Source organism: Frieseomelitta varia, unplaced genomic scaffold (genome assembly GCF_011392965.1).
Source record: "Frieseomelitta varia isolate USP_RPSP 00005682 unplaced genomic scaffold, Fvar_1.2 scaffold_263, whole genome shotgun sequence".
Lineage (NCBI taxonomy): Eukaryota > Metazoa > Arthropoda > Insecta > Hymenoptera > Apidae > Frieseomelitta > Frieseomelitta varia.
This window is the reverse complement of record NW_025109994.1, coordinates 443,671-468,450: the sequence shown is the minus strand read 5'-3', so window position 1 is coordinate 468,450 and position 24,780 is coordinate 443,671. Positions and strand designations below refer to the sequence as shown.

General features: G+C 30.1%; 1 protein-coding gene across 5 annotated transcripts in view; it reads left to right on the top strand.

Annotated features, from left to right (window-relative positions):
- LOC122528824 (QRFP-like peptide receptor) overlaps nt 1-24,780 on the top strand; it is a 106,645-nt gene that overhangs the window by 58,010 nt on the left and 23,855 nt on the right. For all 5 annotated transcript variants that reach the window (XR_006306673.1, XR_006306674.1, XM_043654359.1 and 2 more), the window contains exon 4: nt 17,329-17,450. Coding sequence is in view for 3 of the 5 variants with exons in the window: in XM_043654359.1 (XP_043510294.1) it covers nt 17,329-17,450 (122 nt within the window). In the remaining 2 variants the exon portion in view is untranslated. The remainder of the gene's footprint in view (nt 1-17,328; nt 17,451-24,780) is intronic.

The window sequence follows — 24,780 nt, the reverse complement described above, 5'->3', positions numbered from 1 at the left end:
CATACATACATAACTTTTGCAACATTTGGTTTTAATATTCAATATAATTCTACGACGTTTTTTATTTAGTTAACTTGAGTTTAACAAATTTTGGAAGGAATTTGCGAATTAAGAAATATTTTCTACACAGATAAATAAAAACAACGTGATCTGGTACACAATTAGTACAATTTTCTGTATTATACAAAATATTTTCTTATTATTATTGTAACTATAATACACATGTTAGCTGCATATTTTCGTAAATCGTGTTTTCCATTTATTTATTTCAAATAAGTGTAAGAATCATTGTGAATATTTTGAAAATGGTCTAATTTTCATTAACAAATTAATCAAAATCCATAAAATGTTTGGAATCATTCGTTTTCTATTTGAAATATTTGAAATTTGTCGTACGTGTGTAGTCTTTTTATGACTGACTGTACGTATTTCATAAAATTTAAAAGTTTTACATTTTATTAACAAATCTATCGGAAGTTGCTATTGAATTAATTTACAGAAAATTCAGTATAGGCACAATTGAAATATACTATCAAATTCTTGATAGTACATTTAAATATCTTGTACATTACGTAAATTATACAATTATTAAATTAAATTGCACGAAATTGATGTATGAATATTTAAATACATTGCATGTTATGTAAATTATATAATTACTAAATTAAAACTAATTATGCATAACGTATAATGTTATACTTGATCGTAGAAATTTCAATATTCGATTCTACAATTTGTTTTTCAACGTCTTCTACGAAAATCACGAATTGATAGATAGTCGAAGAAATAGAAGATAGAGAAGTGTGTGACGTTGAAAACGGAAGTAATAATTCTAACAATGAAAGAGGAGAATAGAAAGGTAATATTTCAGAAATATTAGGGAAAAGAATTGCATCAGAAGACTGCATACTGCTAGAAATAGGAAGAAGTGAATAAAACGAGGTCGCAAGTTTTCACAATTGGAAATAAGTACAAAGGATGTCCATGGAAAGAAATCCTCTAAGCACTTCTCAAATTTGTAGAATTCGTTCTATTCAAGAGGTATAGGGTGTCTCAGTACAATGTACAACCGAGAGTAGGAGATGATTCTACGTGAAAAAAAATGAGGAATGAATGAATTTTTTTCATTGAAAAGCCTTCGCCTTCGAGAAAATCGAGTTTCAAAGATTTATCAGGTAAAAATAGATGCAAATAAAATGAATAAAATTTTCTTCGTTTTCAGGCGACATCTTCAAGAAAATGGACTTTGAGCGTGCTTGATACACTTTATACACTTTTTGCAACTCGACAAAGAACTCTGAGAATGAACAAATTTTGTTCTTTCCTTTCGACTCATTTTTTCACATAAAATTATCTCGCCTAGTCTGGAACACCCTGTATAGGTCAGAAACCTGAGAATAGCAGTTACTTGGATGTAGGGTAGAGTCGAGTGATAAAATTTGATCCAATATGATATATGCGAGTTATATAAAATTGCACACGTATAATATGATCATAATTGAATTGATGTTACTAGTAAAAATTCTACAAGCGTTACGTATTGTAATATACTGTGAGTGAATTAAAATAAAATACACACTCTTAATTAATATGTTTAATATATATATAAATTGAATAATGTCTATAATAATTATCACTTATGAATTCAATATTACTTTTAACTCAGACTCGCAATGAATACTCTTCTGCTCGCTTCTGAACAAAAACGCATCACGCAACATACTTGCAATTGTCTCACAACACTCATGCATTCTCACACATACAACATAAAACCAAATCCACATATACTAATAAATTTTTATTAATGAATTCTGATGATGATACTAATAAATTCTTGTTTTAATATTGGTATTATTCTAACTATTACTAGTAAAGTTTAGTAATAATTATTAGTAATACATATTAATATATTCAAGTTACATTTTACAAGTCGCAAGTTTGATCATCGTAATTAATAATTTATATGTTACAAGTTGTCAATATTAATAAATTTTCTGACACGATGGGGAAACTTTGTAAACTTCTCGAGCCAAGTTTTATAAATTGCAAGTTTGCTACATTAATTAAAGTTACCAGTTATTAATAAGTTTATAAACTAAATTTCACAAACTACAATTCATCTGATTACCGTGCATTTTTTTTTTGTCTTAAATGTATGCAACGATCGTGAACAATTATTAAAAAAAATCACTGATCGATCGTTTCCTCCCAATAACTTAAATGCTATTTGCATTGTTGTACATTCGCAAGAATCACAAATCACGAGCCGTAGCTTATGGAATTTCCCTATGGTGAAGCTTAACAGCTCTACTAGATTTATACATGCAACTTTAGCCATTAACCAAGCTCTGTTTGTTGATGCCTTTGTTCTAACTCTATTATTGTACGTGTGCATCTTCTTGAATGAATGTTTCGCTGTAGCAAATATTCTGAATGTTGAAACACGGCTAAATTACCAGAGGCAATTTGGATTTGTACAGCTGCGGTGATTTGTGTTTTTCGACGGTACATATGTCTCTCTCTCTCTCTCTCTCTCTCCTAATTGTTTCATTCCTCCGACGTTATCCCGTGGACTGATTACAATTTTCACCCCTTTTATTCGCTCACCGTGATTATTTTTCTTTTCGATATTTTTGATTTTGCCCGCGTATTGAATATAATTTCTATGGAAAGTAATTAATACAGAAATTTGCAACATACGTAAATTCGCTTGTGAAACGTCGATTGTGAAAGGTTTATAATTGCCTGGATGTTTGAAAGAATTTAAAGCATCGACGGCCAACATCGCATTGACGCAACGCGTTTCATTTGTATAATATTTCTCGATAAATTCACGTCATCGAACTTTCGTTTTAACATCGTGGCAGTAAAATAATATTCCACTATTTCTCTCACGATCAGTGTCTTTCTGTCTGGATTTTTTTTTTTTTTTTGATTCTATTCGTTTCTAATCAACATCGTTCTATTCCATTACAGACAATTTTATATTAAATAATATCAAATGTTACAAACTTTTGAAGATAGTATTCGATATTAATTAAACGAAATACTGTTTCATTTTATTTAATTTTATTTAATGTTGTGACATTATGAGAAATTATACTGTTGCTTGGTTTCTAACAGGTAAAAGTCCCAAAGTTAATACTTGCAATACTATTCCAAACTTTACAAATTTAAAATTAAATATTGCACAATATTATTTAATTTTTGAAAATATTATCTGTTATATATCAAATCTGATGAACTGAAGAAACTGATGTACGATTCAACAAGCTTATTTAATATTACTTTCAACACTAATTTTACACTATTTCATCTGAACTTCCTAAAATTAAAAATAAATTATTAACTTTTAAAAGTATTATTTTTTAAATCTTATGAAATTTAGAGAAATTGTTATATCTCTAACATTGGTTGCTTCGTAATGGACTAATGGAGTAAGCGAAGAGATTAAATTGCAGGGATTTTCGGAAAATTACAGCATTAGAATACTATACGAGAACATTAAGAGTTTTTTCTGAGAATATAACGACCTTCTCCATTAGAAGCGTGATTGTATCAACCGCAACTGGTACAAATGGAATTACGGCAACTTTTTTATTACCTCCATTACCAAATTTAGTGCCACGAAAATTATTTTCTGTGTAACAATGCAAAAAGCAAATTCTCCCAAGCAGAGATTTTCTTGTTTCCAAAAAATGTCTCCTTTTATTAGTTGTCAGCGATACAGCAGCAATTTTCCTTGTTTCATTGAAAGAATTTCAGTATCATTCAAAGGACATTAACAAGTTAAATGTTTTTCATTTGCAATATAAGTTAGGAAAAAGGAAAAATATATAGAATACAAAACGCAATTTTCCAGCATACATCATGAAATCATTGTAGAAATAGAATAATAGATTAATGAAAAGATAGATTTGACATTATATATAGATACCATATATATAAATTCATGTTACATTAATTAATAATTCATTGTTATAATATTCATATTAATTATAAATATTATATATATTTTGATTATATATATATATTAATTATAAATATTATTATATTGTGATTAACATTAATATATATTAACAATAAATATTAAAATATTAACATAAATACCAACGTAAATAATATTAATATTAGATAATATTAAATTAATTATGTTATTTAATTATTTATTTATTTTATTTAATATTAAATTAATTATTTTATTTAAGTTCGTATTTCTGAAAATATCATTAAAAAAAATATAGAACCCTGATACAAAATTGTTTTACGCACCAAATGTTAAAAAAATCACAATATTTCGGATATTTTATACTCTCCATTTTACTGGAACTCTTCGCATCAAAATTTTCGTGCAAATGATATTATTATCTCTTATAATAATAAAGCTAAATTGTATATGGTATCTATAAATAGACAAAAGAATTTACATCGTTTTTAACACGTTTTTTCCTCGAAATTATAATCGAAAGGTCTTCCAATCATTTCAATTTTCGTTTCAAATTTATCCTCTTCGTTTCTGTAGCGACTACAACTAGAACATTTTATTTAAATATTTTTTTGATTTTCGCGTAAATACGCAGAGAGGGTATAATAAAATCGATGACAAAAGAGAAGTCATAAAATGACAGCGTGTGAGTGGACGAAATGAACTCATCGTAGACGAATTCCCCTGACGAAGTTGATAAAGTGAGGAAAGATGAATTTATAAGAATTAGACGCTGGTTTTTCCGTGAAGGATGCATGATTCTACAAATAAAATTCCGTCGAGCGATTTGACAGCGCAGTCGATCACATTATAACGATCTAAAGACACGAAAAATTACGTTGGACAGATAAATGAATTTTATTTTTTAACAGTAGATTTTATTAACAAAATGAACGGATGAGCGCTGTGAAAGTAGAATCTTCAATCTTCAAAACGAGCCTTTGTCTTTGTACGATTCCCTTTTACAAAATTATAACATTTTCGATATTTAATACCGGAATATTGATGAAAGTCCAATGTACATTTTCCAATTGATTCTTAATTCATTTATTTCAATTGGAAATAAATTTAGTAACAAATTTTATTAAATAATCATGACAATTGTTTCTCGTTAATTACAGTATCAATGAAATATCAAAGTGTTTTATATGACACACACATACACACACACAACGTGTGAACGATGTACCAATATTAGGATATTAATTATTATAAATATTTAATATTAAAATACATTAGAATATTAAATATTATAAAAATTAATTATAAATACTTAATATTAAAATATATTAGAAGTATTATAAATATTTAATATTAAAATAAAAATATAATATTAAGTATTTAATATTGAAATTATATATAATATTAAAATATATTAAATATTTAATATTAATATAATATATTTAATATTAATGTAATATTAAAATTATATATAATATTAAAAAATATTTAATATTAATATAATATATTTAATATTAATGTAATATTAAAATTATATATAATATTAAAAAATATTTAATATTAAAATACATTAGAATATTAATTATTATAAATATTTAATATTAAAATACATTAGAATATTACATATTATAAATATTTGACATTAAAATACATCAGAATATTAAATATTATAAATATTTTATTTAAATATTTAAATATTAGAAAGAAAATCTAAATTTATAATTTCATCATAGGGATTATCAGTGTTTGTTCAATTAGAAATTAATTCGAGACAAGCATGATGCCCACGCAAGGGACTAAGTATGTCAAACTGTAGCGTTTAACGGTGGAAATTTCAGTTTGCGAAATTACTTTGAAGTCTGTTCCACACGCGGCGGTGGCTTTCAGTGTTCGTTCCCTAGCTTTCCCGCGAATTGTCAATATTTTCTGTCAACAGCGTATAAATAAGTTTCGCCGACGGGCGAAAATCTCGCGATTTTCTTCTCTCTGTCTCATTTCGAAGAAGAAAAGAAAGAGAAAAAGAGACCGACCAACGAGACCAGATAGTTAAGAGAGAGAGAGAAAGAGAGTGAAAAGTGAAAAATTTACATAATCGTAATCGTGATATTTTAAAGATGATGGGACACCGATGTTGAATCTGAACTACAATTCTCGCAGCGGTAGACAATTTTGAATGAATGTTCGAAACGTTCCTCCCTCGCCCCTCCTCGCATACAGTGTGACGAGATCTCGCATGAGAATTTGAGCTCGTTTGCAGTTTTCTGGCGTTGCAGACGGAGATCCCGGCGATTTCAAGCGCGATTTGCAATTTGCAAAATGCTCGGGCGACGAGCTCGTTCCCCGTAAGAAATTTCGTTGCTTCGTTAAAGCGAATTGCCGCGGGGGTGGCAACCCCGATGTGTTATCAGTGTCCCTCGACGTTTTCACGAACGTTTTTGCCGCTCGATTGTGCATCGCGATATTTTTGGGATATTTTGTCTGATAGACCTCCGATTTACAGTAATTTTTGCATAATTATAATATATATCATATAATTATAATATAACATAATATATAATTAATATAATTATAATATAATATATAATATATAATTAATATAATTATAATATAATATAATATATAATATATAATTAACATAATTATAATATAATATATAATATATAATTAATATAATTATAATATAATATAATATATAATTAATATAATTATAATATAATATAATATATAATTAATATAATTATAATATAATATAATATATAATATATAATTAATATAATTATAATATATAGAATAATAAAAAAAGGGTATCGGTAGAAACTTCAAAATTAAGAGAAATATCGTAATATAAAATATAAAAAATAGCGTAAATATGACAAGAAAGAGAAAAACAGTTACTCACAATGTGTCACGAATCAAAAATAGTATTTTATGCAATGAATGTAAAAACTATTTGTACACCGATCAATTTCTAACAGAACTTCGTGAAATGGTAATAGTTTATTAACAATTTTTTTTGTAAACAATGAGTTTGTACATATTTTCGGAAATCTCTCAGAATAGATGCAATGCAAATTAAAAATTTTCGAAATCAACAAGAGAAAACAAGAAATCGGCAGAAACATACAAGCAATAAGTATTCGTACAGTTTCTATTTCGAACTGCTTACAAGAGAATTTATAATGTAATCATATTTCACCGCTGTTTCATAACTATGATTAATGTTGTCAGTATGTATGGATACGTTATCGGCAACAGACGAAGTTCAAAATTTTACAGTATTTAAAATGATCGTTGAGAAATGGGACGAAAACGTGTGGAAACTACGATAGAAGAAAGAAAAATTATTATTAATTTATTAATGATCATTGTAAAAGATTTATCAGAAATCTCGCGGATTTCTACCGATTTTTGGTTTTTTCTTGTTGATTTCGCAAATTATGCAAATTAAAAATTTTCCTTTGCATTGTATCTATTCTGGAGATTTCGGAAAATATGTACAAACTCGTTGTTTGCAAAAAAATTGTTAATAAACTACCATTTTACCAAGTTTTGTTTGAAATTGATCGGTGTACGAATACTTTCTACACCCACTGTAAATCAGATTATACAGCTATTTTAGAACGTACTAAAATATATATATATATATATAATATATAATAATATAATGTGTAATATATAATATAAAAATATATAACATATACTAATATATAACTTTCTCCCCTAATTTCACAGTCTTACGATTCGCGTCTGGTTGCGATTTCATTTCAGCGATGCAGAAGAAAAATTGTTATTAGTTGGGAGTTGTTTTGCCAACCGTGGACTTTTGACCACAGTTTGCTGCTTTGTCATGCATGTAACTTCGTTGTGCCAGTTGTGGAAAAAAGTTACACAACAAACTTGCTGTTGGTCGTCAGCTTTTGCGTTTCGCGTTTCGCGTTCAAGGTACCATGTGGTACGCGGTGTTTCAGTTCAGTTTCAATTGAGATCATGTGTTTGATCATCACGTTCGTTGGAATTAATGTTTACAGATGTGAACGTTGAACGAACGTTAATATTATAACGCGAGATTGAACATACACGTGCAAATTGATTCTTTGTTTCTCAATTAATTAACAATCGAATAAATTAATTAATAATTCAATTGCCAGCAGTGTGACTTGATTTGTTGTACAAAAATTATAGAATGGAGACTCACGTGCATGGTTGAATCATCATCGTCCGATTATTTTACTATTTGAAAGCGTCCCAAGAGAATATTTATAGAATACTTCTTATTTACTTACTTATTTATAGAATACTAATTTATTACTTATTTATAGAATACTAATTTATTCCTTATTAAATAATAATACTTCTTATTTACTTACTTATTTATAGAATACTAATTTATTACTTATTAAATAATAATACTTCTTATTTACTTACTTATTTATAGAATACTAATTTATTACTTATTAAATAATAATACTTCTTATTTACTTACTTATTTATAGAATACTAATTTATTACTTATTAAATAATAATACTTCTTATTTACTTACTTATTTATAGAATACTAATTTATTACTTATTAAATAATAATACTTCTTATTTACTTACTTATTTATAGAATATATAATTTATTATCAACCATTGTGAGAATAGACGAGCACTTTTGTATTATCTAAAAGAATACTGAGTTATCAGTTATTTAAAATTGCTCTCCATCGTCGAAGAAAAAATGCTTTTTTCTTGTATAAAAAAAATACTTTACACGTATTATTCTTCATGATTGTAAGAAGAACATGATTCTATCGTATAACTATATTAATTCTATCAATTGTATTATATAAAAATTTAAAATTTAATATAAAAATACGATACAGTGAAATACAATTATGATATAGTCATTGTAAAAATAGGAGATTACGTTTATTATTATATCAAACGAATTAATATTAAATCAACGGTTAAAATTAACAGCGTTGAAACAAATTTTCTTCGAAAATTTAACTTTCTTTGTTATCTGGTACAATCTGCATAAATTTTCACGATGATACGAAAAGTCTAGATCCCCTCGGGAGAAGCGTTTTCACACCACAAAATCATTTTTCAGCAGAAGAGGAAGATCGTTCGCGTAAATTACATTTGCACGATTAATTTCAATGTACAAATTTATAAAAAAATTTTTCCTGTTGTTAACATACTGTGTTAAATAATTAACGTTAATATATACTATGTTAAGAGATTGTGTTCGCACGAACAGCACGCGAAAATTGTTCTTGTGTTCAAATAATCAATTAATACAATCGATCGGCTAATGCGATAGCAGTCGGTAACGAAGTTTGCATTTTGCGATCAATCTAATAGAATGCCGAATCCGTTTAATGGACTATAATAGTAGCAGCGGTCAGTGTTGTGCCTGTTCATTAATCGTTTCATTATGGTTTTCGCTCGACCACCTCCCTCGATGGCCTCTGATAACAATATTATGTTTCCAAATGTGTTTGCACTCAATGTTTACGGTCTTGCATTTTTGCGTAAAAAACATCGGCGAAAATAGAATCTCTTTGCGTGCATCGATTAAATTCATTTTGCTTGCATGATCGCGTTATGTTCGCGGTATATTCTGCGCAGTAGAAAAAAAAAAAAAAAAAAAAAAAAAAAAAAAACAGGGCGTAGAATGAAATTTGTTTCTCGAAAGCTGCGTTAAAATGATGCATCGATTATTTTACGATGCAGATAAAATATGCAGGACGAAAGTAATATTTTTCTTCGTTAGAAATTGTTGAGGATTAATGTGGTGAATTCTTTTCGGATTTTAAATTTTCGCCGTTGGTTGGCATGTTAGTTGTTACGTAAAAGAATGTTGTGAAAAAAGGAAAAAAAAAAAAAAAAGAAAACGGGACATGGAACAGCGAAGAAATTTCAGTATCGCGATGTTGCACAAAGCGAATGAATGAATATGATGTTAATTAAGAGAAATAATTTTTTAAGCCAACCCGGTATATCTTTCCCTGTTCTTTTTTGCGATGTGTCAAAGAGCATATTCGAAAGTATGATATATCTGAGAACGATGTCATCGACACAGCAATAAGTTCAACTGAAGGCCAATTAAATCGCCGATTTTCAGATGAAAAATATTTCTTTGTAAGCACAAAATGTCCGTGCTCTTGTTAATTGCTATACTTTCAATGAATCTTCAATAATTTACAATATTAGTAACAATTTGGTAACAACTCTTCTTCCAAAGGCTACATTTTTTCTTCTTCTTCTTCCTCTTTTTTTTTTTTTTTTTATTTGCGATTGAACGGTATAACTTTTATTTTTATTTTCGGATTTCCATGTAAAATATTGTTAGGTTAATAGTTATTTTAGTTAATTCGATCAGTCGGTTTCAATGAATAAAAAATTTACTGAAACGAAACGTTCAATTTTTATCATGTTATTTTTTTGGTGTATCTTTCATTAAAACACGGGTACAATTAGACGTTTCAATTGAGAAAAAAAAAAAAGAAAAACGTTGTCGTTTCGTTATTTTCGTGCATTTCAATGAAAGTATTATTAATTAATCAAGATATTGTTCGTTAAATTTATACATTTCCTTTGAACAGTAGCAGCCGATCCTTAGTTTATTATTCTCGTTTACTTTTAATTAAAATATGACTAGCTACGTGAGAAAAGTTTTATATCAATCACTAAATGGTCTCCAATTCTCTCTTTGTCTTTTATCAAAATATTCATAATTAACATAAGGGATTGCTTATAAGCTTATTATTGTTAGTCGAATACTGCTCGCGCAGTTTTTGCAATGGCACTGCTATTATGACGTTGATTTAATTAAAAGACCATTACGTGACGCGTGTAATATGCCAAAATACGTGAGATATCTACAGCAGAATATTTATTATAGCGCGCAAGTGAATAAAACAAGTCCTTCAAATGTTGACACGCACAAAAATCCGCACGCTGCTGAAAGTTGAAATGTGCAATTTTAATTAATTTAAATTCCGAATTAAAAGAATGGAATTTTAATTAACACGAAGAGAAACATTATTGCGAACTTGAATTAACACACATTCCTTACTATAAACAGCTACGAAACATCCGCGGGGTTAAACAATTATCTCTGTCGTTTTTTAATTTCATTACCCAAATCGTGTTCTATTATGTTCATTCTCTGCATTTGCATGGTATGTTTGTCTCGCAAAATTTCTTTTTTTGTTTTCATAGAGAATGCTCCATTGTACTCCTTTTTAAAAAATTATGCCTGTTTATAATTCTTTTCTTTATAATTCCAATCCCTCGACGAGATATTCCCGTTTTGCGATATAAACAGAAAAAGAATCACGTACGAAGACTTATGCGCTTTTCTCTGTAAGTCTTCAAATGTCTGGGGAGATCATTTCGAATAAATCTCTCGGAGAATGCTCATTAAATAGTCGCTCGGAGAAAGTTATAAAACGTTCGGATTTTGACGAATAAATTCATTTAGAAAATATGTTGACTCTTCGATCGAAAAATAAAAAGAAAAAACGGCAGAAATTTTTCCAGACATCTGACAGTCAATTCCATAGTTGCATTGATTTTTTTATTGACACTTGCAACAGCCGAGAATAATTAAACGTTTCTTATTAAGCCGTCTCTCACCTCGCTTACATTAAAACTAAGGCTTTTGTTGTCCGTGTTTCTTTTATTGGCGCTCACCCGCCCTTTTTCATTGGAAATTCCCTCACGTTCATATCCGGGGCTAACAATAAGTAAGTTCGGTATTAATCAGAAGCGTACTCGCAGCGAGCATTCAAACGACTCGTACCTGCTTTCAAACGTCTAGGAGTAATTTCGTTATTCGATACGCAACTGCGTCAGAAGGCGAACTCGCTTCGTTATATACTACTTAACTTTCAGTCTCGCTAGAGACGTCCCACAAATTCCTCGAAAACTGCGATAGTGACTTAAAAAATATTCAAGAAAATCTGTTAAAATTTCCTTTGGAGAAACTTGTGAAAATTTTTTTAAATATATTATTTAAACAAGCGATTTTTTTGTAAAATGGTATGCACTGTTAAATTTTCATCCATGTACACAGAAACGTATGTACACATCTTCAATAATTTCCGAGATATTTGACAAAATACTTCTCGAACCCCCAACTTTGTGGGTAGTTTTCATCCTTTCGACATCGATCATTGTCGAATATTTTTTTCTAAACTACATTCATGCGAAATTCTATCAAAATCGGTGACACCAGAGAAGAACGTGACTCAAAAAGTAAAAGAGAGGCAGCCAGCATTTAACTTTCAAATTTGTCTCCTCACTCTGTTCGACTTAAACCCAACTTAGACTGTTAGAGTTAAACCCAAGTTAGCCGATACGTCATTGTACAATTTCCTACGCGTAAATCTTGACTTTTAGACTTGGTCGTTGAAGGATCATTAGTGAAGTTTCTACCCTTCCGACCAATCGATACTTAGCTACTTTATAATTTGTTGTTAGAGGATGGCTCAGTGGCGGTCGGTGAGCCCCTACTTTTCTAATCGCTAGCACTACCCCCTCCACTGCACTTCAATGTAGTGGGGAGATAGATGTAGTAGCGATCAGGAGAGTGGGGGTAAGGACCGTAAATTAGCCGACCTCTCGACTTACTGTTAGAGTCTCACAGTCTCTGATCTTACCAAACTAGTCATCGTTCAAAATTAATCGCGCATTCAATGAGATTCCCGGCTGCTCGTTCTCTGACTGCATTCCCTCGCTTCTTTGAGCTGATTGATGATGTACGCCGATTGTTCGATGAAACTAATTGTAAGGAGAAACCATAAATTACCGTTTTTTGTGTCCGCTGTTTCATCACGAGAGTCCGTTTTCAGTTGAAATTTCATGCTTCCGAGTTTCCTTTTAACTCGCTTCTGCTCATTGGTGCAACGAAAATTTAATAGTATTCAGTATGCTCATCGCGGGAGAGATTCCCATGAATTGAATTAGCAGAGTGACTTGTTAGATCGAATGGAAAAACCTTATTTTCCTCTGATACGATGTCCGTCGCCATTTAGAATCGGCTCACGTGAACGATCGAACGGACTTGTTAATTTGCCTCCCGTTTCCCCTTGTTTCCATTCCACTGTTGGATGCGGATCTAGTAGAATCTATTACTTAAATCAGTTTAGTAGAATTTTCCTCTTTTTTATTTCTTGCACGAGAGCGTTGCCTGAAATGGTTTTACACGTTTTAAAAGCCGAAGTAAGCAAGTAGAAGTAAAAGTAAAGGTAGAAGTGAGCAGGAAAAAAAAAGAATGTAATTTTATTGTTAATTTTTGTTTAAAACTAAGAATTAATTTATAAGTTGATTGACTATCTTGTTAATTACTCGTAACTTAACTAAGTGTAACTTTTTTATTTCTTGCATAGAAAAAAGTTGTGTTTTAAAGAAATAATGTACACGTAAATGAATAATTTTATTGTTAATTCTTCTTCAATTATTGTTAATTGTTCTTGAATTAAAATTGAAATTAAATTCTAATTGAAAATTTGACGGTCTTACTCAATTTATTGAATTAGCTGGTTCACATTTTGGGATGATAAATGTAACTATTTTATTTCTTACACGAAAAAGCTGTTTTTTTTTTTTTAGAGAAACGATCTCACACGTTTTAAAAATAAAAATATGCATGCAAAAGCAATGATTTCGCTGTCATCTGTAGTTCAAAATTAAAAATTAATTTACGAGTGAATGAATATAATTCTGGCATAGAGCGAACCAACCCTTTTGCGCCGTCAGTATAAACATCTGACAATAAGACTCATTAGCACATGATTGTTCTTCTTGTATGTCGTGTAATGAAGCTAACGAAGCATCTTGTGACCTAACCTAAGAATCTAATTTCGTGGTAAGAAATAAATGTAAAATACGTAAATTACAAAATCATTATTTGGTAGGGTGCATAAATGCATCATCTTGCCCTGCGAATAAATAATATAAATAATATCAAAGATTGAGACATCGAATTTCCTTCTAACATGGTGTATAAATATATCTATGTATTGTAATATAAATATATCTATGATACTTAATTATAATTCAATTCAATTTAATTTGATCATATTTTAATCTAATATTTTTAATTATATCATAATTTAATTCGTTGATGATAATTATGTTCTACGATATATTATTTAACGAATCCTACCAGCGAATCGATCCCCGTACTATGCACGAATGAAACATATTCATTGAAATTCCTCTCCAAACGACTCTGTAGTAAATTAATAAATTCCAAGCTACTCAACCAAATCGTCGAATATCGTTTCAATGTGAAATAAAATACGAACAGAGTCCAGGAGCTGGAAACTTTGCTCGCGGATCGTTTCTGGCTCGTAGAGACAGCGTAGCATGATTAGTATGATTACTATAAATAAAGTACCACGCCTCTCTAAGGCCTTTCTCATTGAAATTAATGCAATTAGCGTAGAGTTCCGTCGATTGTGGTATAATTGAATGCAGCTGGGGTGTAATCCTCGCGATAAGAAAATTGCTGGCGGATGATCGCGACCCGAGATGATAGTGATTAATTAAAAAAAAAAAAAAAAAAGAGAAGATATTTTAATGAGAATGATGTTAATCGAGGCTGACGTGGACGGAGCTTCGTTTTTCCCTTCTCTCGACTGTACTTTTTCATTTGATCTTCACTGTGACCCTTTCGCCACTTGCGCTGGCAACTGATTGCGGACCGTAACGAGTGACCAAACCGTACACAACAATTCGTCGCTTTCATTTTCTTTTCAACTCGTCGGTATATCACTGGATAGAAGTTACTGAGAATTAACAAATTTATTATTTGCTTTGGCATTTGGCTATATACTTAAATATACTTGAAATTGAGGGAAATATTGCAATTTTGGGGACAAAAGGAAAAAATTCTCGACGTGGTTAGCACGTCGTTCGAATGCAAGAGGTTAACTACAAATTTCGCACTATATAGTTGTCGGTAATTTTAGCATCGAGCCACGTGAATCTCTTGAACTTCAACTAACGAAAAACCCGAGGAACTGACGAAGACAAGGAAACGTAAGAAGAAGCTGTTGTCAATTGCTACCAGTTAAGCTGGGCGCTTGATGCCCAGGTTGCAACACGATCCAGGCAGTAACAGCCTTAGGTCACGGAGTTGAATTAAAACTACCGACGACTAAACTATAAAACTGTAGCAGTAAAACATAGGATAATATAAAGAAATGGTAAAGTATAATACAACAAGCGGTACTAACCTTCTTCTGGCTTCACGTTTCTGCTCTTGATATTTCTTTGTATTGAATTCTTTATTTCTTTATTCCTTCATCTCCTTCTGACAGCGCCACCGTGTGCAGTGACATTTTATTATCAGCTCTCGAATCGTACGATATTTTCTACTGCATCAGAACGATTCAATGTGAACAATCTCGTTTCGTATTTGACATCAGCATCGTATTCGGCAATCGAGTCGAGTTAAATGTAGAAACGATTTCAAAAATCGAGCAACGTGAACCTCGAGCTTTGTACGTAAATTGAAACCAATTAGGGATTAACATTCGGGCATCATGGCGTTGGAGAGATCGTACAATTATTTACAATAGATTGTTACTGTTGTTTATCATCATGATAGATTTATCATTATTTCGATATGGCGCTCTGTGTATTTTGCACGCCACGCATTATACACAATCGCAAATCGCAGCACATCGACAAATATTGAATGTTTACTCCGCGTTTACGTCCGAAAATCAAATTACTGATTGTCTGAGAACTGATAAAATGTTCAATTTCGTAAACAGCGAAACACGAAGACGAGGTCTAGGCATCGTAGCGCGGCCGGAACCGTAAGTTCTTTCTGTCAGAGTCACATTTCTAACGACACGTCGCGTCAGAATTAATCAACGGGTTCAAAATGGTCAGTCTGGCGCAGCTTCGAAAACGCGTGGAATTCATTTCGCTCTCGTTAACGTCTACAAAGAGGGTATTTCAATGCAGTTCGCTTTCTTTGAGCAAGAGGAGAAACTTCCGTGAAAGAGGTTGATTAAACGCGTTTCCCCGAGGAGCGAGACGATTTCGCCTCGTTCTGAGGACGCAACGAAAATGTTTCTCTCCCTCGGTTCGTTTTATTTTTCTTCCCTTTCGATACACGCTGTCTATGTGTTTTTTTTCTTTTTTTTTTGGCCTGTTCGACTTTTGTCCGCGCTGGTATTGTTTTCGGAACCTATCTTCCGAAATTTTCCGAATTCGGTCGAAATAAAAAATCAGGACAATTGTCACGTTTTTCTTTCTTTTTTCAGCGCGAGAGTCGACTGTTTTGTAAATATACTCGAAGAGAATTGAAGTGAATTCTCACGCACGAATTCGATGATCACTCGTAGTTTTACTACTACAATCTATTTTTCTTCCTTTTTTTTTTTTTTGTAATGAAACATTGATTGAATTTGACAAGTTTCAAAATATAAAATCGTTTAATTATTATTACTACTTACGTCTAATAATTATTATATATAATAATAATATAATATATATTATATATTATTATATATTATATAAATATATATTATATGTTACTTTTATGTTATATAAATATATATTATATGTTACTTTTATATATTATATATAATATAATACGTCTAATTATTATTATTACTTTATGATCCACTAAAATGCCAAGATTTCTTGAATTTTTATCATTCAACTTTAACAAGGTTCAATAAATTCTTTGGATTAGATGTAAATTAGAGATTTGCATATAAAATTTTGATTTTAAACGTATTAATAATATTAATAATATAAACAATATATAATAGATAAAATATAATTCTGGTTGAATTATAAATTAAATTAACATTTTATATATAATTTATTAAAATTAGAAGTTAGTAAAAAATTCTATATAATTTAATGAAAATTAAATAGGGGAATTGAAATTAATAATGATAAATTAAAGTGCCAGCAATAGCGATTGAACTTATATTATAAAGTTTGTAGTTAATAAATTTTATTATGATAAGAATAATTTTACACAAATTTTAATAATTTCAGGTGAAATTTAATTTACTAATAATAGTATAATTTTATATTTATTAATGTAGATATTATTTAGATATTGCTTATAATTATTTACCAATTCTTTGGATCTCCAAGGTCGTGGCAAATCTGGTCGCGAGAGAAGTTTTTCAGCGATTTTGACTTCAAATTTTCACTTTAAATTGTTCTTGTTTCCCCTTTGGAAAAGAGGAACATCGAGACGAGGCCAACCAACCAACCAACCAGGATTGTTTTGCAAATGTCGATAATATTTCATCGAGTATGCGAATATTTTCTCTACCTTTGTACACGTATTTCCGAACGATGTTGGAACAATCGAATCTGACAAGACATGGACGGACTTGTTTCAGGTGGCCAAGCTGTTCTCCTACACGTGGACGATGGGCCTGTTTCTATGCAAGTCGGTGCACTATATGCAGAGCGTTTCGGCTATTTGCTCGGTCGTCACGTTAACCGCAATGTCGATCGAAAGGTAAACCTGACGTTATTACCTCTCCTGGCTTCGTCGTATTTTAATCCTATATCGCCCTGTGCCTTTTTTTTTAAATCGTGTTACGTGCAAAGATGAAATCGAAATGTGGCGAGCGATGCCCTTTCGATATCCGAAGGATATTAATTTCAACCTTAGACCGACAGAGTAATAATTTCTTCAATAAAGTGGCAGAGAATTGGGAAGTTGACGATTGCAATATTTATGATTTTATTAAAATTCTAATAAAATTTATCGATTTATTCCCAAGATGTATGGAAGTATCAAGATATTATAGCAATTTTGTTACACTATGATATTAAATAATATTGCCATGTTAGATGTAAATTTAACATAATTTAATCGAGAAATTTGCTAGAATTTAATTTTAAGCTTGGCCCCATCGTGAGTTTCATATTTGCAATAAAAGTATGGTGTCGTATTTTTCCTTTACTAACTACAAATACAGAGAAAGATGCAAAATTCAGGATGAAAATTAATAATATAGTACATATTTCTTTTGATATAATTTACTCAATAATATAATAATATACAATAAAATTATTATCTAGTAATATAATTTTTACTTGATACAGTCTATCCTGCAGTATTATATTTATTTATGTGTATTTATTCATAGTAATAGTGGAATTGAACGTAGAATTGGATGTTATTTATTTACTAGTTGTAATAATTATTTTACATATATTATTTAGTGGTTGTAGTATTTACTAGTTGTACTAATTAAAAATTTATTTAATTTAATTTAATTTGAAACTTAATTTAAAATAATTTAATTTAAAATTTAATTTAATTTAAAATTTATTTAATTTATAATTACTAGTTGTAGTAATTATTTTATAAATACTTTTCAAATTATTTCTTAGTAGATTAATGTATCATCTATTGCGTTTGTACATCTTCTATTTTTCTGCTTCTACTTCTATCTTTTAACACGCGTAATCTTATTAGCTCACCTAGATAAATTCAGAGTTTTTAGATCTAGAGTAATTTAGGTGACCAATCAGATTTTAAGAGGAAACTTGAAACTGAGACGCCACATTATCTTTCCTTTATTAAATTTTGCAAACGGAGCTGTGCTCGCAATTAACGTTTGATAGATCCGAGATGGACGATGATCGATAATGATTGCAATGAAAATAAACGGAAGAAGTTTGACGAGCGGGAAAAGGCGCGAGAGTGATAAAGCATCCTTGGATTATAAAGTAAACTGCGTAGGTGTATCACCTTATTGGAAATTATTTCCGCGACGTTCGTCTTCTTCCCTTTTTTTTTTTTTCTTTTTCAAATTTAATTTATTTCGAAAGGAAGCAAAGATGAAACGAGTACGAACGATTTTTTAGAGTCGAGCTAATTAAATTCATTTCGATTAACCTTAATTTTATTTCGCTACGTGCACATTCCGATGCAGGATCAATATTTTGATTTTCAACGAAAAAGTTAGTCACATTTTTCCTAGTTCTTTTTTTTCCCTAGTTCTTTTTTTTGCTTCATATTCAAAACATACTCAAAATTAATGTTCTAAAGTTATCGAGAAATAAATTATTTAGTTCATTTTTTTCTGAAAAAGATGACATAAATGATAGTAAGTCACAATTAATTAGTTCTGATACAAAAAGTAAAACAATTTTAATGAACTAACATTTCTTGATTAATTCGTCACTAAGTTCAGTCAATTAATAACAAGATATATAATAATCGAATAAAGCCATAATAATTCAAAATTTTTTTAAAATAATAATAAACGTATCATTTTATAAATGAAATTTTCGATATCATTGTTCAATCTCTTTCGTTGCAAATGAATTATCTCAGCCAACTAGAAACTTAAATCGGAAATTTTATAAGCACTTTTCGATACTTTTGATATTATAAAATTAGTTTCAAACAATAATGCTTGTATAAACGTCGGTGTTTTAATTTATGGAATTGATCAATCCGTTTAAAATATCAAGACAAGTTTGATCCTGGCAAACTCGAATTTTTATTAAAATGATATCATTTAAATGCTTCGTCTGGGAATTTAAATTAACTATGGATTAAACTTGTGTAAATTTGTCGCTTCGATCGGTCCTTCGGGCGGAAAAATACTGTTAAACATCAATACTGATTTTAATGCCGATTTATATTTTCGGGGGCGTAATTTAAACTTTCGGTTGAAAATCGAAAAATTAAAACTTCAGTTGAAAATTGTTTCACGAGCCAAGTATTATATTTATGGAGACACAGATAGAAAAATTTGCAGTCTTGGCAATCGATAATCGATAATTGCCAAAAATCAGTGATCCTATCCAGCGAATTTCCTTTCTCTAAGATAATAACCGTGTGTTTCTCTGCAAATTCATATTGATTTGAGACTGCGATTGAAAATTGTTTTACCACAAATATTAATGTTACCATAAATATTTCGAATAGTTTATATTCAGCTATTACTTATATAACTGAACTTATATATTTATTATTACAAATTTATATTTCATATAACTGAATTTCAAAATATATTTACTATTTATATATTTCGAATATTTTATATTCAGTTATTATTTATATTTACTTTTATATCGTTTATGTTTATACAAATGTATAAAATGCATGAAAATCTACGATCTAGCGTCGTTAAAAATTGCAAGATAAAATCGTAGACAAATATGTATATATATATATCTACGATAAGACATGACAAATATGTCAATATCGTTTCTATATACACTGTGACAAAAATCGCGTATCTCCTTCAGCGCTCAAAAACAAACGATACGTTTGGATAGTACAAACTATAGCGAGCGTTTCGTTGTTGTTCGCGATTTCTTTTTACAAAATTACAACAATTCAAATATCCGGCGTCCCCTCGAATATTAACGGAGGCCACTGCGTGCACGTATCGCCTACCCAATCAACAGGAAAGTCATTTTGAAATTCTCATTCTTTCCCGTACTTTTCTCCCCGCTTGCTGTCCCGCTCAGGAGAATGTCAGCAATTGGAAATTCCCAGGGAATTCGCTATGCCCTTTTCTTTCGAACTCTTCCACGACAGTTAGCGGATTCCCCTCTTTCATTTTAGATCGGATTATAGAGATTCTCGTTTTGTTTTTCCGTTTTCCTTGCCGCGAAAAAGGGGGAAAAAAGAAGAAGAAGAAGAAGAAGAAGAAGAAACTGTTCGTGCGTCTTATTAAACTTTTATCGAGCTTCACCGGAAAAAGAGAGAGAGAGAGAGAGAGAGAGAGAGAGAGAGAGAGAGAATCATTCGTCGTTGAACGAATTAGAAAAAGTAGAATTGAATATGGAACAGCTGCGACTTAATTTTTCTCTGGTTTTTACACGATTTGTGCGAAGAGTAACGGGATTATCCAATCTATTGCGCTGATCCATTAGACTGTGAATTTTTATTTAAAAGTAATTTTTACGAAATTGCACGGAATGGGTACAATATGGAAAATAGTATGTTAAACGTACTGCAGCGCTTTCTATAATAATCGGTACGTGAAGTAATTTTTTATTGAGGTCTTGGCGTACGTGTCCTCGAGAATGTGAATATTTCTGAAATATTCTTACAATGTTACATGTATAAAATATAATGTTCCACAATATTTTTGTAATGTTTATACTTTTTGAAAATTCATGCACAGAATATGGGCTGTAAATAGTGAAGCAAAAATAGAGACAATTCTGTATGAAAAAATAAACAAAAAATTTGGTATAAAATTTTTTTTATCCGCCGTCTCGTTATCGAGAAAATCGAGCTTGAAAATTCATGAGATATCTGACTAACTAATGCAACTTGGCTGTTCTTCGTTGAGAATCATTCCGTTCTGTCCGTTGAGAATGATATAATTGAGGCGACACAACAGCGAAGTATTAATTTTTTTCATTCAGTGTCGCAAATGTCACCCTCGCTGCTGCATACGTAATTCCGCTTTTTAATTCATCAAATTACTATACAATTTTATCCAATTACGCGACACTTTTAACAACTGTTCTTTAGTATGTTCACGCAAATGTTTTGTAATTTTCTGAACTCAATTTTCTCAAAAAAAACGAGGCGAAATAACTTCATACTAAATTACCTCTTTAGTTTTTCATGTTGAGTCATCTTCAGTGCAGTTGTACTATTATTTACGTCTCGTTCTATATATGAGAACATCATATTCTCGGAAATATGAAATATGAATGTTATAAAAACATTTTATTTAATTATATTGCTTCATTGTTTACATGAGATCAGTCAAGTGACAAGAGAATAGGAATCTTATACAGTGTGAAGTAGCAAAGGTTTTTCTATGATCAGACACGAGAGTAGATTTATTATGCTTTACTGTTCAAAAAACATATTCCCTGCTTCTCAATTTGTTTTACAATGAATAACAGTTTATTTCAACGAATATTTATTTCACTCTGATACACGTAGGTTAGTAGGTATTATGAATTCCAGTTATACGTATAAATGATTTGTCCGTGTTATGAACTGAGATAAATGGAGTTCTACTTTAATTTTGGTATTTATTTTAATAATCTAACTCAATTCTGCTCTTTCAACAATTGGTATCTCACATCTGTTTTAATTAACTGCAAATCTATTTTAAACATCTCTAGATGGACCTTTTAAATTAACAAATGGGCCTTCTAATTCATTTATAATATAGTGAAGAATACTGTTGCGACAATAAAATATAATTAAAAAATTCGCTTAGAAATAAATGACGCAGGATTAAAATGAAAGAAGAAAATATCATTCACACACGTCTGTAAATGAAACGTTAAAGAACGTGTTAAATTTCTTAATATTTTTTATGTAATATTACATGTATGTTATGCAATATTTCATGTATATTATATAATATATTTTCTGTGCATTGTAATACTTTTATGTACTGTTAAATACATAATATTTTATTATGTATTGTCATATTTCTCCAATACTGGTAATCAGAATTGAATATTTCAACCACTAAATTCTCTTTTTAGAATCTGTATTGAAAAACAAACGCGGAGATACTAATCTCCGGTCTGAATCATCCGTGCCATCTGTAAACTTTTAAATTTTGTCAACGCTGCATGGCCAAGCCGATTTCGTCTCCAATATTTGTTTTTTTTCTTTCCACTGGTTGCTACGCGTGTTTCTTTTCAGCACGCAACATCGATGTGGAAACGAACGTCGCGTTCGATTTTTAAACGAGTTTTAAACAATCGTTCCCCCATTGAAACTCGGTTGAAATGAAAATTTGATTAATCCGCCGCTGCTGTGAAAGAAACGATCGTTCCATGAGAAAATCCCTATATTTCGGGGAGGAGAGCTGTATTTTTCAGTTTCTCTGATTTTTGCCCAATGGTCGATCAATCTGTTACTTTTTTTCACAAATAAACACCACTCATTTTTAGTTTCTTTTAAAATTTTCTTAGATTTTTATATCATTTGGTCAATACGATGTTTTTTTCGATGTTGAAAAAATTCAGTCATAGCAGTGGGGTAGTAATTACGACCGAATTGAGCTTGATACGACCTTTGATCCTTCGAATCACGATGTTTTTCAACATGTTCAGAATATTTTCACATACACTCGATAGCTTTTAGAATGAGTATTGTATTTGTTTTTAAACTAATAATTGTATAAATATGTACAATTAAGAAATATATAAATAATATATTATAAAGAATATATATATTATTATATGTTATATATTATATAGTATAAAAAATAAATGTACAAGTAAATACAATTATACAAACACAATATATATAATAGTATATATACAATTATACAAACACAATATATATAGTAGTATATAATATATATACAAATATAAAACACAAAATATACAGTGCAATAAAGAGTCTGTATTTGTTAATAGTTGTGTTGCAAAATACACACATGCAATTTAACAGTTTTTATTATTTAAATATTGAATATTGACGTCACTGGACCATTACGAACAACCGAAATAAACTTCCCTCGTTGATGACAACCGAAAATAGAATTTCTCTTATCGATAATTGTTATGGGACAATTGAAATGACAATTGAAATTTCCCTCGTTCGTAATTATTGGACTGTGAATTTTCATGGAGATTCATATTTTTTAGAACACGATGAAATAAAAAATAGAGCCTCCATAGAAAGTTGTTTTATATAAAATATTATTTTAAAACACTGTCCTTTTATAACACATTTTATAAATTTTGTCATGTTACGTGCATTATATGTAATTTCATTAAAATTGCTCGAAAGATACGGGTATTTTTATCAAAATTAATATTCACTTTCGTTGAGACAGAAATAGAATCTTTTATAATTCTTTTTTTTTTATTGTCATCATTTATACGTAGAATATTTTGATGCCTATTAAAAATCAACTGTTTTAATGTTAATTCATCGTTTAGCCCAGGGACCATAATTATTATAACCAGAATGAAAAAAGAATCGTAGAATTATCTCTTTTAAAAAGCTTTTGATTATAAACAACGAATATAAATGCCCGAAAAATGTTTTCATTGCCAATAACCATAATTGAGGAGAAGACAAAATTTTCCTCACCGATAACTGTTACAAATGCGAGTTTTTTTTTTTTTAATTTACAAATTCATATTTTTGTAAGTGGAATTTAGAAAAGTGGAGCTAAACAGAAAATTGTTTTCTCTATGAATTATCGCACAGACGATATATATATATTTTTTTTTACATTCTGTGCATTTTTGCACTTCCAAACTTTTTGTAAAGCCATGAAAATCTGCAATCCAGTTACGAGTAACTGAAATAAATTCATCTCGTCGATAACTATTATCAAATCGTTCAAAGCGACTGTTGGAAATAGAATTCGTCGATAATGGCTGCTGACAATGGAAAACACTTTTTGTCATTTGCAATCATTATTTGTAATCGAAATGTTCGATTTTGCTCATCGTGCGGTCTTTTCAAAAAATTTTCTTTAAAAAAAAAGCGATCATAGATACTTTTCAGTTTCTTTTCATTCAAATTTCTGGGATGGTTATTATTTTTTTCGTTCTTAGGTTTAATTAGCGACAAGCAGATCGATTGAAGATTTGGAAATGTCGAGCCGATTAATCGATCTTTACGATCCTCTTCGCTTAATTGTGCAGGCGTCGAGGCAAGGGAAATAAGGACACCGGGAAAAAACGAAGCGACGGTAAAAGAGTGTCGGAGAGAAATAACCGTAACCATAAAACAAAGCGTTCATCATGATTTCTCGCATCGTTTCCCTGCTTTATAGTCTGCCCTTATTATGCGTAATCGTTTCTCTCGTGTCGTCTCTTGTTCTCTCGTTTAAAAAAAAGCCACGGTATTAAAAATCGTAGCGTGT